Source organism: Orcinus orca, chromosome 2, assembly GCF_937001465.1.
Source record: "Orcinus orca chromosome 2, mOrcOrc1.1, whole genome shotgun sequence".
Lineage (NCBI taxonomy): Eukaryota > Metazoa > Chordata > Mammalia > Artiodactyla > Delphinidae > Orcinus > Orcinus orca.
Window position 1 is genome coordinate 164,479,348 of NC_064560.1, and position 18,615 is coordinate 164,497,962.

Consider the following 18,615-nt stretch of genomic DNA (forward strand, 5'->3'; position numbering starts at 1 on the left):
CAAATAGTAATATTAGACATGACAAACATAATAGCTGAAATGAACAACACAATAGATGAGATAAATAGGATGGATAAAGCTGAGAACAAATTGAGTGAGTTGGAAAATCAGACTGAGAAACTCTCTGAGAAGGTGGCAAGAAAGGCAGTACCAATAGGTGTGTGTGTGTGTGTGTGTGTGTCTGTATAAAGAGAGGAAGATTTGGCTAACACAACTGTGGGGTCTGGCAAGTCCAAAATCTTCAGGGCAGGCTGGCAGGTTGGAGTCCCAGGGAAGAGCTGATGTTGCAGCTCAGGTCCGAAGGCAATCTAGAGGTAGAATTCCTCCTCTAGAGGGGACCTCAGTCTTTTCTTTTAAGGGCTTCAACTGCTTGGATGAGGCTCACTCATTATGGAGAGTAATCTGCTTTACTCAAAGCCTTCTTGTTATGTTAATCACATCTAACATGCAACATCTAGACTGATGTTTGATCAAGCATCAGGGCACCATATCTTGGTCAAGTTGACACATAAAATTAACCATCATGCAAAGAAATGAAGGATAGAATTAGAATTGCCAACGTTCTGTTAAGAGTCACAGGAGGAGAAAGAGTAGAAAAAGAAGAAAAGTAAAAACAAAAAAAAAACAAAAGAAAGAAATCAAAAGAAAATAAAGAGAGGAAAATGTTTAAATAAATAATGGTAAAATTGACAGATGAAAGACTTAGATTTAAAAATTCATGGAGTGCCAAATAAGAGAGATAAGGTAAAACAATATACCTAAGCACATTATAGGGAAATTTAAGAATATTAAAGCAAATGAGAAAAATTTTAAGGTTTCCTGAGAGAAAGAACAGATCACCTACAAAGGAATAAGAATCACATTTTTGTTAGACTTTTCAACAGTAACAGAGGATGCAAGGAGACAATTTTAAAGAATTTAATGAAGGAACTTTGAACCTAGAAGTTTATATCCAGCCAAATTGTCATTCAAATATGAGGGCATACTAAAAATGTTATCAGGCACACGTGATGTCAGAAAGTTTGCCACACAAAGATCCAATTTTTTAGAACTCTCTTGTGGAAACACTCAAATTAGGAGAAAAATCCAGGAGGAGGCTTCAAGAAATATGCAACTAAGAGAAATCAAACATGTTGGTCAAATTTGGTGGTTGTCTAAATAATTAGGACCAAGTAAAAGAAACCAAATAAAAGATATATCATGCAACAATGAACCCCCCAAAAATTGCATTAGTGATCATAATTTCTGAAAACAGAATTTAAGGCAATATTTTATAAAGGACAAATAAGAGAATGTTTTATAGTGCTTAAAAGAACAGGATAGCAAAATCATCGTGAGCGCATATGCTCCAGTAATCTATAAAACAAAAACTGATAGAACAGCACAGACAAATGGATGAATCAAAAATTATACTTGGAGGAGTTCCCTGGTGGTCCAGTTGTTAAGAATCTACCTGCCAATGCAGGGGATATGGGTTTGAGCCCTAGTCTGGGAAGATCCCACATGCTGCGGAGCAACTAAGCCTGTGTGCCACAGCTACTGAGCCCATGCTCTAGAGCCTGTGAGCTGCAACTACTGAGCTCACATGCTGCAACCACTGTAACCCGAGCGCCTAGAGCTCATGCTCCAAAACAAGAGAAGCCACTGCAATAAGAAGCCCGAGCACCTCAACGAAGAGTAGCCCCTGCTCACCACAACTAGAGGAAGCCCACGCACAGCTATTAAGACCCAGTGCAGCCAAAAATAAATTTAAAAACAAAAACTATACTTGAAGAATGTAGCATATCTTTTCCAGAATCAAGTAAACAAAAATAATCAGAGGTACAGACAATCTGAACCATACGAATAATATGCTTGAGCATTAGCTATTTATAGTGCTTTATACCCAACCAAGAAAGAACACATTCTTTATAAGCACACATGGCACAGCTACCAAAACAGACCAATCACTGGCCATGTAGGAAGCCTCAATAAATTCCCAGGGATCATGTCATACTTCTACCATGTTGTAATAAAATACAAAGTTTTTAAAAATCCTATACATTTGGAAACATAAAAATGTATTGCTATATTTAAAATAAAAGATAAGGGAAACAGTACATGTCAATATTTGTGGAACAAAGCAAAAGTAGTTCTTGACAGAAAAATTATGGTTTAAATGAGTGCATTTATCAGAATATTCGAAAGGTTAATCATAAACCAGTTGCTCTTATTTTTCTTCCTCCTATTCTTCTTCCTTTCCTTCTTTCCCCTTCTAAACAATTCAGTCCTAAAGCCATAGGCATCTGCACAGAATGAGAAGGGAAATGCTGAGGCTCATAGCAGGCCTACAGAACCCAAGCAAGGTGACAAAAGTGTCTGCAGAAGAGGGCTGCCCTGCAGAGGGACTCAGAGCCTGATCACATATGGAGAGGTGACCTGTCATGGAGTGTTGGAGCCTGAACAGGGCAAGGAAGATGTGTATACCGTTCTGGAAATCAACAAGAACAAGACAGGAACCCAAATAAGAAGATGGGTAAAGGAAACAAACGGGCAGAAACTAAAAAACCAAAAGATGAAAAACACTAAGGAAATGCGAAACTCATTAATAATTAGAGAAATGCAAATTAAATTAACAATCATTTTATACCTGATGGAATGGCAAAAGTTAGGAAGCTGCTAGTGTCAGGAAATGACAAGAATGGGGAGATTCAAAAACCCTCCTGTATCTCTGGTGGGACGATTTATTGTTCTGTGAGAGCTGACTGGCAGTACTTAGTCATATTAAGTGTATGTATACACTATGAGCCACCAATTCAAATCCTGACTTAACACCCCTAAGCAATTCTCTCTGGAGTCCATAAAGGGGACTTGTACCAGGATGCTATCAGTGATGTTGTTTGTGGTAGCATAAAAATAGAGGTAACAAGGCTATTTACCACTAGAAGAAGAGACAGGTAAAATAAATAAATAAATAAAAATAAAAAATTAAAACCATGGCAGGTATGAACACTGTAGTACTCCATGCAGTAGACAGAAGCAATGAATTAGATGAACAAATAGCAATATTAAGTGGCTCTTAAAAATACAGTGCTGAGTAATAGAATGAGATTTTTTTTTTTTTTTTTTTTTTTGCGGTATGTGGGTCTCTCACTGTTGTGGCCTCTCCCGCTGCGGAGCACAGGCTCCAGACGCGCAGGCTCAACGGCCATGGCTCACGGGCCCAGCCGCTCCACGGTATGTGGGATCTTCCCGGGCCGGGGCACGAACCCGTGTCCCCTGCATCGGCAGGTGGACTCTCAACCACTGCACCACCAGGGAAGCCCTAGAATGAGATTTTTTAACACGATACCACTTATGCAAATTTAAAATACTTGCACAAAAATTACATTTAAAGAAACACATATAAACAAAGAAATACACATTAAACATATTAGATTGACTTCCTTTTGGGGAGGCAATGGACAAGATCCAAGGAAAGAATAAATAAATAAGAGAGACACCTTCCATGGCCCAAATTAATGCATTAAAAACCATGGACTTTGATTAACTCAACCTTCTGTATCTGAGGTCCAATTGTGAGGAATGGGGAGGCAAGGGAATCCAAGTGGTCAACAGCATTAAAAAAGAAAGTTACTCAACCTTACTAGTAGTAAAGTAAATGTAAAAACTGTACCATTTTAACCTAACTCGCACAAACACACACTCTAAAAGGATGACAGCATCCAATGCTGGCTAGGATGTGAAGAGGAAACATTCATGTATTGCTATTTGGAAAGTGAACTGCCTTTTGCAAGGTAGTGTTCTGGCAATGGCTATTAAACTTTAAAATACTTAGGATAGGGACTTCCCTGGTGACGCAGTGGTTAAGAATCCGCCTACCAATGCAGGGGACACGGGTTCGAGCTCTGGTGCCGGAAGATCCCACATGCCGCGGAGCAACTAAGCCCGTGCGCCACAACTACTGAGCCTGCTCTCTAGAGCCCGCGAGCCACAACTACTGAAGCTCGTGCGCCTAGAGCCTGTGCTTCGCAACAAGAGAAGCCACGAAGAGTAGCCCCCGCTCGCCACAACTAGAGAAAGTCCATGCGCAGCAACAAACACCCAAAGCAGCCAAAAATAAATAAATTAAAAAAAAAAAAAATACTTAGGATATTCCCTGGCGATCCAGTGGTTAGGACTCAAAGCTCTCACTGCTGGGGCTCCAGGTTCGATACCTGGTTGGGGAACTAAAAGCCCACAAGCCATGCGGCGCAGCCAAAAAAAAATTTAAAAAGAAAATACTCATACACTGTGATCCTATATTTCCACATTTAGAACTCAACCCCATAGGGGGAGGAAGCACCAGTGTGGAAAGATATATGTATATACATACTTATTTCAGCATTATTTGTAGTGGCATAAAAAGTGGAAATAAGAGAAGGACCATCAATAATTCTTAATAGGGAATTGGTTGAATAAATAAGTTATATACACAGTATGGAATACTGTACAGCTGTTAAGGGAATAAGTTAAATCTATATCTTTTGACCTAAGGAAAGACCATGAGGTACCTACTTCTTACCAAGTAAGAAGAGTATTTTGACTGGTACAGTCCCAGTTTTGTAAAAATACCAACACCTACATATATATATTCATATATTTCCATAATCATTGCAATAGTTGTAAAAGATATAGACACATTGGTTACCAACATGAAATAGGCAGAAAGGGGGTTAGAGAAGATTATTATTGTTTCCTTCAAACCTTTTAACATGGTTTCAAGGGTTGCGGAAAGCATGCGCTATTTGTATATTCTTAAAATTTAATATGGTATTTTTAAAATTTGCATGGAAATGAATCATCATCAATTACAGATTCAAGAGCAGAGGTAGAAGCTGGATTCATCTTTGGACTCTGTGGAGTATACATTGTCGATACCACTTCACCAGGTGCTGGAAGTTTTTAAAAACCAAGTGATCAGGATTTCCCTGGTGGTGCAGTGGTTAAGAATCCTCCTGCCAATGCAGGGGACACGGGTTCGATCCCTGATCCAGGAAGATCCCACATGCCACGAAGCAACTAAGCCTGTGTGCCACAACTACTGAGCCTCCACTCTAGGGCCACTCTAGAGCCTCCACTCTGCGAGACACAACTATTGAGCCCGTGTGCCACAACTACTGAAGCCCGTGCGTCTAGATCCCGTGCTCTGCAACAAGAGAAGACACCGCAATGAGAAGCCCGCGCACCGCAACGAAGACCTGCTCGCCGCAACTAGAGACAGCCCACGTGCAACAACGAAGACCCAATGCAGCCAAAAATAAAATTAAAAAAAAAATTTTTTTAATGTTCTATATTAAAAAAAAAACTCAGGGATCAAAATATATTGGATCAATGAATGAATGAATGGAATAAGAGACTAAATGAGTGAGTAGTGAGTGAGTAAGTTTATGCTTTGGGGCACAGTAATTATAGAAATAGTATAATATAGGTATGGGTATGACAAGCAATTCTGTGAAGAGGTAGTGAAATAGAATCAAAATCTCCTGAAAATCATCCTACCTATTCCCATTCCACTTTTAGGATTGACCTTTTCCTTATAGATGCAGAGAAGCAGAAAATAGAGAAGGAAATTTTCTACAAGGTAATTATTGAGGAATTTCACCAACAGCCCGTTCCCAATGTCCATCATATCTAGCTGACACAGTACACCTGAAATTCCCCCTTTAGAGAGTCATTCCTTTGAGCTCCTTTCCCTCGAATCCTCTTTTAAAAGTACATTAAGAAATATGTTAATAATACTTACAATAAATATCAAATATGTACAGTAGAGAAATGGGAGATATGGAGTAAGGAAAGGCTTTTTGATACAATCAGAATGTTCAAAAGTTTGTAGCAAATTTTCCTCCCTTTCCTAATACTAAGAAAAGTACAAATAGCATTAACAGCTTTGAACATTAGATAGTATAATAAAAGATGATCATTTTCATTGTCAAAGAAATGCCTTATACTTCAGGAAATTCTTACTTTGTTCATGTCCAAGTCTAATCTCCCTGGAAAAAGATCATTAATAGCAATTTTTCCTTTCAGACTTTTCAAGGGTCTTTTTTGTTCCTTATACTTTTCCTCAGTGTCAGATGATTCTCCAGCAGTTTCTTCACAGTGATGATACTGCTTCTCCAATTGCTTAGTGAACATCTGAACTTCCTGCTGGTGGCCTTCAGCTCTCTGCAGGGAAAAAAAATAGATAAAACATCCTGATGGTCCATGATTTGTATTTTTCAAAATTATTTGCAAGTTCTACTTATATTGACATTGCAGTAACATTAAGTTACTAAAATAGATGAATGGGGAAGACATTTAAGAAGATTTGACATGTATAAGCTAGTTTTTAAAAAAGAAACAGAAAGGTTTGATATATAAAAATAAGACATTTTAGTGAGTACTGAGAAATAAAACTGTATAATGAATTTTAAGAGAGCAGAGCATAAAAAATTTGTAACTGTACAATAAACAGACTACTGTGTAATAGGTTTTACTAACACATTGAATTTAAGCAATACCTATTTTCATCTGAATTTTAGGGTGAAGAGTCATGAAATTTTACTAAAATGATTTGGACATAACAAGGAGATACATCCACTTAAACTTGCTGGATCAATCTTTCCATAGACTTGGCCAGTAAATTCAAACAAATGACTGACTTAATAATTTATTTAACTGCACTGACTGAACTGACCAGTGTTTGATCATGATGGAAACATTATCTTCATCACACCACTATTTTTAAGCTAGCATTCATTGAGCTTACTGAACTGAAGCATTTATCATGTATTAATCCATTTAATCCTTACAACCATTCTGTGGGACAGGAACTAAACCTACCCCAACCCTACTCCCACTCCTGTCAAAATTTACAAATGAAACTGAGGCACAGAGAGCATAAGTAACCTGCCCAAGAGCACACAGTTGCTAATGGCAGAGCTGGGATTCATACCAGTCCTCTTGGCTCTTAACAAACACACTATACTACCTCTACTGTGATAATGGACATCCTCTTCCCTTTTATCACTATAGTAATAAAAATAAACTCAGAGCCACAGAGTTTACTAAATCAGCTAACATCAAAACCCACACCTTAAAACTAATTTGAAAGAGTAACTCATCTGTCAGTACACTTACGGACTTCCAAGATTGCTCATTTGCACCAGTCTCCTGAATGCTCCCTTTCACACCTTCCTCTGTGGCTGGTATGGGTTCAACACTGTTGCTGGGAAGAGTAGACAACTGACTGAGGAATTTCCAATAGAGGGATGGCACAGTTTTAGTTTCCCATCTGAATGAATACGGAGGTCTGTCTAACTCAGGTAATTGTTTTTCCTTATGGATCAAATCTTGTTGACATTTATCCCAAATTTTCTGTCCATCTTTTGGTCCTTCAGAGTGAAAAATGTTGTCTCTCTCAAAGTTCTTGACCAAGATAGCTTCATCTTTGTCCTAAATATGCCGACACACATGTTAAACTTCCCATATGGAATTTAATATTGAGACATCTACTTCCCTCCTTTTGAAATATAAGTATAGTCATAATACAAAGCTTCAGGAGAAAAGGATCTCAATAGAAATAAAGAGTTACAGAGTCATAAGAGAGACAAGGACATACTCAAAAGGGTAAACTAGAACATCAAGAGGTATTAAAATATTATGTGGGGGCAGGTGGGGAGGGCAAAAAAAAAATGATGTCATAGAGAAAGTACTTTGAGAACATAGGAAATTTAGCTTAGAGAAGCAGCTAACCGAACTGCTCCAGTTTATGGAGGAACTGTTTACAGAATATTTTGAGCTAATAAATGTAGGAATAATGACAGAATTTTAAAACTCAGCATTTTACTTCTCCTAAAAAAATAACTGATTCAGGCAAGGATTGTCAATGAATGCTACGACTATTAAGTGAAAAGCTGGCAGGGAAATGGATATTTTCATAACGATTTAATTATGATTATAGAACATCATTTAATAGTAACAGCTTTGATAATGTAAAAGCATAAATAACTCACATTTCTTTCCCCCAACCTTTCCCTTTTAAGCACGCTGCTTCCACTGTAAACAGGAAAAAAATAAAAGATAATGCTTGTACTTCTCCTTCCCCCGACTTCTCCCAGGAATATTCTGCCTTTATAAATTCGAGTATTCTTTTCACCTCTTGCCACCTTCTATTCTGAAAACTGTAACAAGTTTAGTTTCTGGGCTTTTTGTCATGTGAAACTGGGAAATAGAAGGGGAGCTAGAGTTGTTGAAGTAATGATGGGTTTGTCTCACTAAAAGCCCAGAAAAAAGAGGTAGAATAAAAGAGCAGTGGAAGAAAAGGTCAGAGCTACATGGACTCTGGTGTGGGAGAGGTTTTCGGAGATGTGACAGATAAGTCAGAGAAGTCAAAAACATGGAAAGTGTTACTGTGAATTACTTGAAAGAGGTGATTAAAAATTGGAATTACTTTAAACTCTGAAAGTAGTTGCTGAATTTTTTTAAGTAGAACTCCTCACAGTAAGGGGATCATGATGGGCCTTATTTTACATTCAGAATATATAATAAACAGTTTGGGTCCATGGATTTCAAAATAAACTTTTACTACTTCCTTGACAGTAGTCCGTCTCCCATCCTCCTCCAACATTCTTCCATAAAACTTCCATTCATCCTGTGAATTGCTATCTACTAGGGAGCAGGATAACCTCTTCCTTCTAAACCCAACTCATGCCATAATTCTAGATTTCAATGTCCATGTAGATGATCCACCAGTTTAGTTTTGTGACTCCTGTGCTTCAGTTTCAATGACTTTCACCTACACCCCTATTCAATCCTTATACCCAACTCCAAAAACCCAGATGTTGTCAGCAGCGGGAACTAACCCATACCAGAAATTTAAAACTTGAATATTTCGCTCTCTAACCACCACCCCCTCCCATTTCTCTCAAAGCTCCATTCCCTCTAACCTTTTCTTTAGTATCACAGAGACCTTCAGATCTGCCTTGCACTTTTTCTCCATACCTCAGAAACTCTTCCAGTCTGCCATGCTGTACTGCTTCCTTTTATCCTCCATAAGAAGAGGACCAATAAACCACTCAACATTTGCCAATTATCATCTGGAGTAACACAAGGTAATAAAAAATCCTGTTTCTTCAAAAATCAATCAAAATTTGTTCTCACCTTCATCATGAAACTGTCTTCTTGTTCTTTCATACTCATATAAGGGGTGAATCTGTTAACACCTGCTAACTTTTTCTCCAAAAGGTCTACTTTTCGCTCTGCTTTTTTTCTTTCAATCAGATGTACTCTGTGTAAGATATTGGCAGGTAATGATATCTTGAAACCAATTTTCAAATTTCAATTAAAATAATAAAAAGAAATATCCCCCATTTAAAGTATATTAAACATGTGTATCAAGTAAAAATGTATTTCTTATGAAAAGAGCTGTGCAGTTACCCAACTATTTCTAGGGAGAGACAAGAAATGGTAGAGAAATGAAGAGAACAACAATCCAGTGTTAAGTACTGTAGTCGTTCCCCTGGGGGAGGTCAATTTTGAAACCATCCTTTTCAAGAGGAAATTTGAGTATGAATATCTGTCTGCTACTATGGTAATATTGTGATGATCAGGAGGTTCCACATGTGTACAAGCACAGTGGGCCTCTGTATTCGAGGGTTCCACATCCATGGATTCAACCAACCATGGATTGAAAATATTCACAAAGATTCTTTTCAGAAGGTTCCAAAAAGCAAAACTTAAATTTGCCTCACACCAGCAACCATTTACATAGCATTTACATAGTATTAGGTATTAGAAGTAATCTAGAGATGATTTAAAATACACAGGAGATGTGCATAGGTTATATGCAAATACTATACTATTTTATATAAGGGATTTAGCATCTGCAGATTTTGGTACCCTCAGGGGTCCTGGAACCATCTCCTGTAGACACCGAGGGACAAGGGATGAGGGAGAAATGTACTCCCATTCTAGTAACACTTGCATGGGTTCTTCAACTGAATCCCTGAATGGGGTTGCACGAGGGGTAAAGGAATTAGAAATAATAATACAGCAATAGAGAATAGAATATGTAAAAACTTGTTTTATTATCAAATATACAAACAGTTAATTATTTGCTTCTTGTTTTGATTAACCATTGGTAGGTATCGGTAACGTTTTCTACCTTGAGGCTAGGTTAAAGTTTCAGTTCATCTTCCATGCTTTTTATGTTCTCTTCTATCTAAGATTTGCATCCTACAGAATTAGTGAATTTGAGTCAGATCAAAGAAATTATCTGAATTATCTAAAGAGAAAATTTTAATTAAAAAAATTATATTAGAAACATGTAGGTCACACTTAAAATGTCTAACACCTGCAACTGTAGTCTTAGAATGAGAGTAGACACAGAATGGGACAGAAACAATATTTAAAAAATAATAATTCCCAAGAATTTTCGAAACCTGATGAAAGATATCAATTGATAGATTCAGTAAGTTCTGCAAATCCTAAGCAGGATAGATACAAATAAATAAATAAATAAATAAATAAAAGGGACATTTTATATTAATAAATGTGACAATTCAACAGAAAGATATAGACATCCTATATTAGAATGCAAATAGTTTCAAAATACATAAAGCAAAAGTTGAACAAAAAGTGAGAGGCACAAATCCACAATCATAATTGGAGATTTCAACATACCTCTTTCAGTAACCAATAGAACAAAAGCAAAATGTGCTGGGTCTGAAAATTTATTCCCAACTGCACTAAATGCAAAGAGAGGACAGCTAAAGGGGCTGAGGACCAGATACGGCCTAAGAACAATCCTTTGTCCCAAGTTTCCTCCAGAGTTCACTCCATAGGAACAGCTTCCAATTCTCCTCCTCTTCAACATGAACATAAATATGAAAAAAATGTGTATGGTATGCTACATAGCCATCTTCCTTGTTGGCATCAAAGACAAAACAAAAAGTCCTGAGTGACTCACTCTACAGCCGTATTAAAAATTGTGCTGAAGAATCTGCAATGCTTGGTCAGCTGTTAGGAGTTAAACTATAGACCAACTTCAGGTGGTAGCTTATCACTGAGAAGATAATTATTGGAATGATGAATTTCTTTTAAACAGTTCTTCATTTGAACTTTGTCAGTCTTCTTTTTTCATACACTGCACAACCAGAAAGAAAGGAAATCCTACTCTCCCTCTTGCTAGCCTTTAATTTTAATAATTTCTTAGCCTGAGTAAAGGTTTGTTTTATCACTTAGTTTTAAGATCCTATATAGTTTCTTTTTAAAAGAGATTTTGGAAATGCAAGACCCAGAAGAAACTTCAACCTATTCATTGAGGCAATATATACTAACTAATGTAGAATAGAAACAGCTTCACATCTGAATACACATTCACATCTGAATACAACAGCTTTTCATATTGTATGACTAACTTATATATTATTCATATTATAAGAGGGAAAATTAATGACTTTGTTTCTCCTCCTATCAACCAAGGGCACATGATCAAATATCTCCTCTGTCTGTAAACCAATTAAGTAACCACGGGTCTAAGAATAACGCATTGTATAAAGGACAAAACCACACAATCATCCCAATAAATGCAGAAAAATCATTTGACAAAATCCAACACATTTTAATGATAAAAACACTCAACAAACGTAGAAGCGAATTTCCTCAACCTGATAAAGGACATCTACAAAAAACCCATAGCTGAAAACGTATTTAATGGTAAAAGACTGAACCCCCCACCACCACCACCTAAGATCAAGAACAAAAGAAGGATGTCTGTTTCTCATGACTTTCTTTCAATACTGCACTGGAAGTTTGAGTCAAGGCAATAGACAAGAAAAATAACTTAAAAGCATCCAGATTAGAAAGGAAGAAGTAATACCTCAACATAATAAAGGCTGTATATGACAAACCCACAGCTACACACAACATCATACTCAATGGTGAAAAGCTGAAAGCATTCCTTCTAAGATCAGGAACAAGATAAGTATGCCCACTCTTGCCACTTTTATTCAACATAGGTTTGGAAATCCTAGACACAGAAATCAGAGAAGATAAAGAAATAAAAGGAATCCAAATTCAAAAGGAAGAAACAAAACTGTCACTGTTTGCAGATGACATGATACTATACATACAAAATCCTAAAAACACCACCAGAAAACTACTAGAGCTCATCAATGAATTTGGTAAAGATGTAAGATAAAAATTAAAATAAAGAAATCTGTTGCATTTCTATACACTAAATAAACTATCAGAAAGAGAAATTAAGGAAACAATCCCATTACCACCACATCAAAAAGAAAAAAATGCCTAGAAATAAACCTACCAAAAATTATGAGACACCGATGAAAGAAATTGAAGACAACACAACAGATGGAAAGATATCCCATGTTCTTGGATCAAAAGAATTAATATTATTTAACATGAGCATACTAACCAAGGCAGTCTACAGATTCAATGCAATCTCTATCAAATTACCAATGGCATTATTCACAGAACTAGAACAAATAATTTTAAAATTTGTATGTAAACACAAAAGACCCCAAATAGCCAAAATGATCTTGGGAAAGAAGAACAGAGCTGGAGGAATCATGTGCCCTGACTTCAGACTATACTACAAAGCTACAGTAATCCAAACAGTATGGTACTGGCACAAAAACAGACATGTAGCACAATGGAATAGGATAGCAAGCCCAGAAATAAACCCATGCACTTATGGTCTATTAATCTACTACAGAGGAGGAAAGAATATACAATGGAGAAAAGACAGTCTCTTCAATAAGTGGTGCTGGGAAAACTGGACAGCTACATGTAAAAGAATGAAATTAGAACATCCTCTAATACCATATATAAAAATAAACTCAAAATGGATTAAAGACCTAAATGTAACACCAGATACCATAAAATCCCTAGAGGAAAACATAGGCAGAATGCTCTTTGTCATAAATCACAGCAATAATTTTTTGGATGGGTCTCCTACAGTAATGGAAATAAAAGCAAAAATAAGCAAATGGTACCTAATTAAACTTAAAATCTTTTGCACAGCAAATGAAACCATAAACAAAACGAAAAGACAACCTACAGATTGGGAAAAAGTATTTGCAAATGATGTGACTGACAAGGGTTTAATTTCCAAAATATACAAACAGCTCATATAGCTCAATATCAAAAAAACAAAAAACCCAATTTAAAAAAATGGGCAGAAGGGCTAAATAGACATTTCTCCAAAGAAGACATACAGATGGCCAAAAGGCACATGAAAAGGTGCTCAATATCTCTAATTATTAGAGAAATGCAAACCAAAACTACAGTGAGGTATCACCTCTCACAGGTTAGAATGGCCATCATCAAAAAGTCTACAAATTATAAACGCTGGAGAGGGTGTGGAGAAAAAGGAACCCTCCTACACTGTGGGAACGTAAATTGGTGCAGCCACTAAAGAGAACAGTATGGAGGCTCTTTAAAAAACTGAAAATAAAGTTACCATATGATCCAGCAATCCCACTCCTGGGCATATATCTGGAAAAGATGAAAACTCTAATTGGAAGAGATACATGTACCCCAATGTTCACAGCAGCACTATTTACAATAGCCAGGACATGGACAACTTAAACGTCCATCAACAGATGAATGGATAAAGAAGATGTGGTATATATATATACAGTGGAATATTACTCAGCCATAAAAAAGAATGAAATAATGCCATTTGCAGCAACATGTATGGACATAGAGATTATCATGCCAAGTGAAGTAAGTCAGAAAGAGAAAGACAAATGCCATATGATATCACTTATATGTGGAATCTAAAAAAAATGATACAAATGAACTTATTTTAAAAACTCAGAGCCATAGAAAACAAACTTATGGTTACCAAAGGGTGGAGGAGGGAGGATTAATTATGAGTTTGGGATTCACTGATGCACACCACTGTATATAAAATACACAACAAGGACCTACTGTATAGTACAGGAAACTATAGTAATATTTTGTAATAACTTATATGGGAAAAGAATCTGAAAAAGAATATATATATATATACCTATATCTATATATCACTTTGCTGTACACCTGAAATGAATACAACATTGTAAATCAACTATACTTCAATAAATAAATAAATAGAAAGGAAGAAGTAAATCTCTTTGCCAATAACATGGTCTTGTATAGAGAAAATCTTATGGAATACACACACAAACACACACACACAGGAAAACCTATAGGAGTTAATAAACAAGTTCAGCAAGGTTAGCAGGACACAAGATTGACATAGAAAAATCCACTATATTTCTATTCTCTGAAAATGAACAATCCAAAAACAAAATTAGGAAACAGTTCTCTTTCCAATGCATAAATAAGAATAAAATACTTAGAAATGAAGAAATAAATTTAACAAAAAAATGTAAGACATTCACTAAAAACTGCAAAATATTTTTTGAAAGAAATTAAAGACCTAAATAAATGGAAAGATGCCCCATATTCATGGATTAAAGACTTAATATGACAGTATTCCCCAAATTGATCTACAGATTCAACATAATCCCTATCAAAATCTCAGCTCCCTTTTTTACAGAAACCAACAAACCAATCTTAAAATTCATATCGAAAAGTAAGGGACCCAGAGTAGCCAAAACAGTCTTGAAAATAAAAAGAAAGTTTGAGGACTCACATTTCAAAACTTACTACAAAGCTACAGTAATTAGGACAGTGTGGTACTGGTATGAGAATAGACATATAGACCAGCGAAATAGAATTGAGAGTCCAGAATTAAATGAATACATTTATGGTCAATTGATTTTTTTTGCAAAATTGTCAAGACAACTCAATGGGAGAAAGAATAATCTTTTCAACATGTGGTGCTGGGACAACAAGTGGATCTTCATATGAAAAAGAATGAATTTGACTACTATACATAAAATAGATAACTAATAAGGACTTACTTATTATATATATAGTATAGTACAGGGAACTCTACTCAATACTCTGTAATGACCTATATGGGAAAAGAATCTAAAAAAGTGTGTATATGTATAACTGATTCACTTCACTGTACAGCAGAAACTAACACAACATTGTAAATCAACTATACTCCAATAAAATTTTTTAAAAACAGAATGAATTGGGACCCCCTAACTCACACTTACAGAAAAATTAGTCAAAATGCATAAATCGTACCAATGTTTTCTTAGGTCAGTCTCCCACGGCAATAAAAATAAAAGCAAAAATAAACAAATGGGACCTGATGAAACTAACAGGCTCTCGTACAGCAAAGGAAACCATAAACAAAATGAAAAGACAACCTACAGGATGGGAGAAAATATTTGTAAATGACGTGACCGACAAGGGCTTAATTTACAAAATATACAAACAGCTCACAGAACTCAACAACCAAAAAACAAACAATCCAATCGAAAAATGGGCAGAAGACCTAAATACATCTCTCCAAAGAAGACATATAGATGGCCAAAAAGCACATGAAAATATGCTTAACATCACTAATTATTAGAGAAATGCAAATCAAAAGTACAATGAGGTATCATCTCACATGGCTCAGAATGGCCATCATTAAAAAGTCCACAATTCATTAGGATTTATACTTAAGATATGAAAAACTATTACATGTATATTTGTCTCCAATAAAAAGTTTTTTAAAAAGTCTACAAATAACAAATGCTGGAGAGGGTGTGGAGAAAAGGGAACCCTCCTACACTGTTGGTGGGAATGTAAATTGCTGCAGCCACTATGTAAAACAGTATGGAGGTTCCTCTAAAAACTAAAAATAGAGTTGCCCATATAATCCAGCAATCCCATTCCTGGGCATATATCTGGACAAAACTATAAAAAAGAATGAAATAATGCCATTTGTAGCAACATGAATGGACCTAGAGATTATCATACTAAGTAAGTCAGAAAGAGAAAGTCAATTACCATATGATATCACTTATATGTAGAATCTAAAAAAAGGGTACAAATGAACTTATCTACAAAACAGAAACAGATTCACAGACATAGAGAAGAGACTTGTGGTTGCCAAGGGGAAGGGAGTGTGGGGGAGGAATGGATTGGGAGTTTTTGATTAGCAGATGCAAACTATTATACATAGAATGGATAAACAAGGCCCTACTGTATAGCACAGGGAACTATATTCAATATCCTGTGATAAACCATAATAGAAAACTATATAAAATAGAAGGTACGTATATGTATAACTTAATTTGCTGTACAGAAAAATTAACACAACATTGTAAATCAACTATACTTCAATAAAATAAAATTTTTTTTAATTAGTCAAAATGGATCAAAGACAAAAATTTAAGTACTAAAACAATAACTATTAAAAGAAAACATACGTGTAAATCTTTGTGATACTGGATTAGGCAATGGTTTCTTTGATATAACACCAAAGACACAAATGACAACAACAAAAATAAGATAAACTTCATCAAAATTAAAAGATTTTGGAAACCAGCCTGGAAGTTGCTCAGAAGTAACTTCAAAAAGTTAAACATAGAGTTACTTTACGACCCAGCAATTCTACTCCTAAGGCATATACCTAAGAGAAATAAAACATACAGTCATATAAAAACTCATATAAGAATGCTCATAGCAGCTTATTCATAAAGTCCCCTGCAAAGGAAACAACCCAATGTTCATCAACTGATGAATGGATAAATAAAATGTGGTGTATCCTTATGATGGAATATTATTCAGCAATACAAAAAATGAAGTACTGATTCATGCTAAACAGTGATGAATCTTGAAATCATTGCGCTAAATGAAAGAAGTCAGACACAGAGGCCGTATATTGTATGTATCATTTCATTCATATGAAATGTCCAGAAAAGGCAAGTCCACAGAGAAAGAAAGTAGATTGCCAGAGACTGGAGAAAGTGGAATGGGAGTAACTCCTAACAGACATGAGGTTTCTTTAGGGGTTGATGGAAACATTCTGAAATTAGAGAGCGGTGATGCTTGCACAACCTTGTGAATATACTAAAAACTACTGAATTGTATATTGCAAAAGGGTGAATTTTAATGAAATGAAAATTATATCTCAGTAAAAAATGTTTTTTTAAATATAATTTTGAGTCTGTATTTAAAATTCCATTAGATTTAAATTCTGTGATCAATCAGGATATGAGGTTCATATATTATTTGCAAGCTTATGACAAATGACATTTTTGAAAACAAACTAGAAAATTCCCTACCTTAGAAGGTTTTCTAGTTCTATAATTCTTCTAGTTAGATCCCAGTTGCCTCTTTCAAGACTCTGAATATTGATGTTTTTCAAAGATTTAATTCTGGTGAGAGAAGCAACAAGTTCTTCTAGGTCCTTGATATCATCTTTCAGGGACATTATGTGGAATGACTGTTGCACATTCTTTTCTTTGTAACTTTCTAGCTCATTCTTCATCTCTTGCAATGAAGTTTCTTTTATGAAAAGTTTGTTTCGAAGATTTCTTAGCTAATGAGAAAGGAAAAGTGTTATTTAAAAATCATTTATAAATTTGGTTTTAGAAACTTCATGATTTTAAATCATTATGAGTATTTGTGTGTGTGTTAGTTTCTGCTTTATAACAAAGTGAATCAGTTATACGTATACGTATGTCCCCATATCTCTTCCCTCTTGCATCTCCCTCCCTCCCACCCTCCCTACCCCACCTGTCTAGGTGGTCACAAAGCACCTAGCTGATCTCCCTGTGCTATGCGGCTGCTTCCCACTAGCCAACTATTTTACGTTTGGTAGTGTATATATGTCCATGCCACTCTCTCACTTTGTCCCAGCTTACCCTATCCCTTCCCCGTAGTCTCAAGTCCATTCTCTAGTAGGTCTGCGTCTTTATTCCCGTCTTGCCCCTAGGTTCTTCATGACCATTTTTTTTTTTTTTAGATTCCATATATATGTGTTAGCATACGGTATTTGTTTTTTTCTTTCTGACTTACTTCACTCTGTATGACAGACTCTAGGTCCATCCACCTCACTACAATTAACTCAATTTCATTTTGTTTTATGGCTGAGTAATATTCCATTGTATATATGTGCCACATCTTCTTTATCCATTCATTTGTTGATGGACACTTAGGTTGCTTCCATGTCCTGACTATTGTAAATGGAGCTGCAATGAACATTTTGGTACATGACTCTTTTTGAATTATGGTTTTCTCAGGGTATATGCCCAGTAGTGGGATTATTATGAGTATTTAAATTATACATTATTATACAATAAAATGAAGACTTCTGAATCTCCTAACAGTAAATTCCAATGTTAAATACATTTAAAAAATCATGTCAAATTGACACATAGGGTTTGGAATAAGTGATTTTATTCTCATCAACATTAACTTTGTTTAAATCTTGTTATAAAATAAATTAGACAATTAATTTTATAATTTCTAGCAGAAAAGAAATACTTTATGCTTTGGCTGTGGATGTTTTGTTTTATGATGGGTTGTAAAAGGGAATGTGGTCACAGGCCGCTCTTCTAAAGAGCAGCCTATGTTTATACCACTTGGTTCCTGGCCTTATTTGTGCTGATCAGAGAAATGGGTAGAGGGAAGAGTCAAGAGAAAGAGCCAGGCTTAAATTGATTATATATATATTTTAAGGCAACTAAAGGA

At 35.7% G+C, this 18,615-nt stretch overlaps 1 protein-coding gene across 2 annotated transcripts in view; it reads right to left on the reverse strand.

Annotated features, from left to right (window-relative positions):
* Positions 1–18,615, reverse strand: part of LOC117200614 (restin homolog) — a 53,925-nt gene that overhangs the window by 10,076 nt on the left and 25,234 nt on the right. For both annotated transcript variants that reach the window (XM_049706397.1, XM_049706396.1), the window contains exons 4-7: positions 17,205–17,461; positions 9,163–9,289; positions 7,141–7,455; positions 5,986–6,186 (exon numbers count right to left, since the gene is read on the reverse strand). In XM_049706397.1, the coding sequence (XP_049562354.1) occupies positions 5,986–6,186; positions 7,141–7,455; positions 9,163–9,289; positions 17,205–17,461 (900 nt within the window). The remainder of the gene's footprint in view (positions 1–5,985; positions 6,187–7,140; positions 7,456–9,162; positions 9,290–17,204; positions 17,462–18,615) is intronic.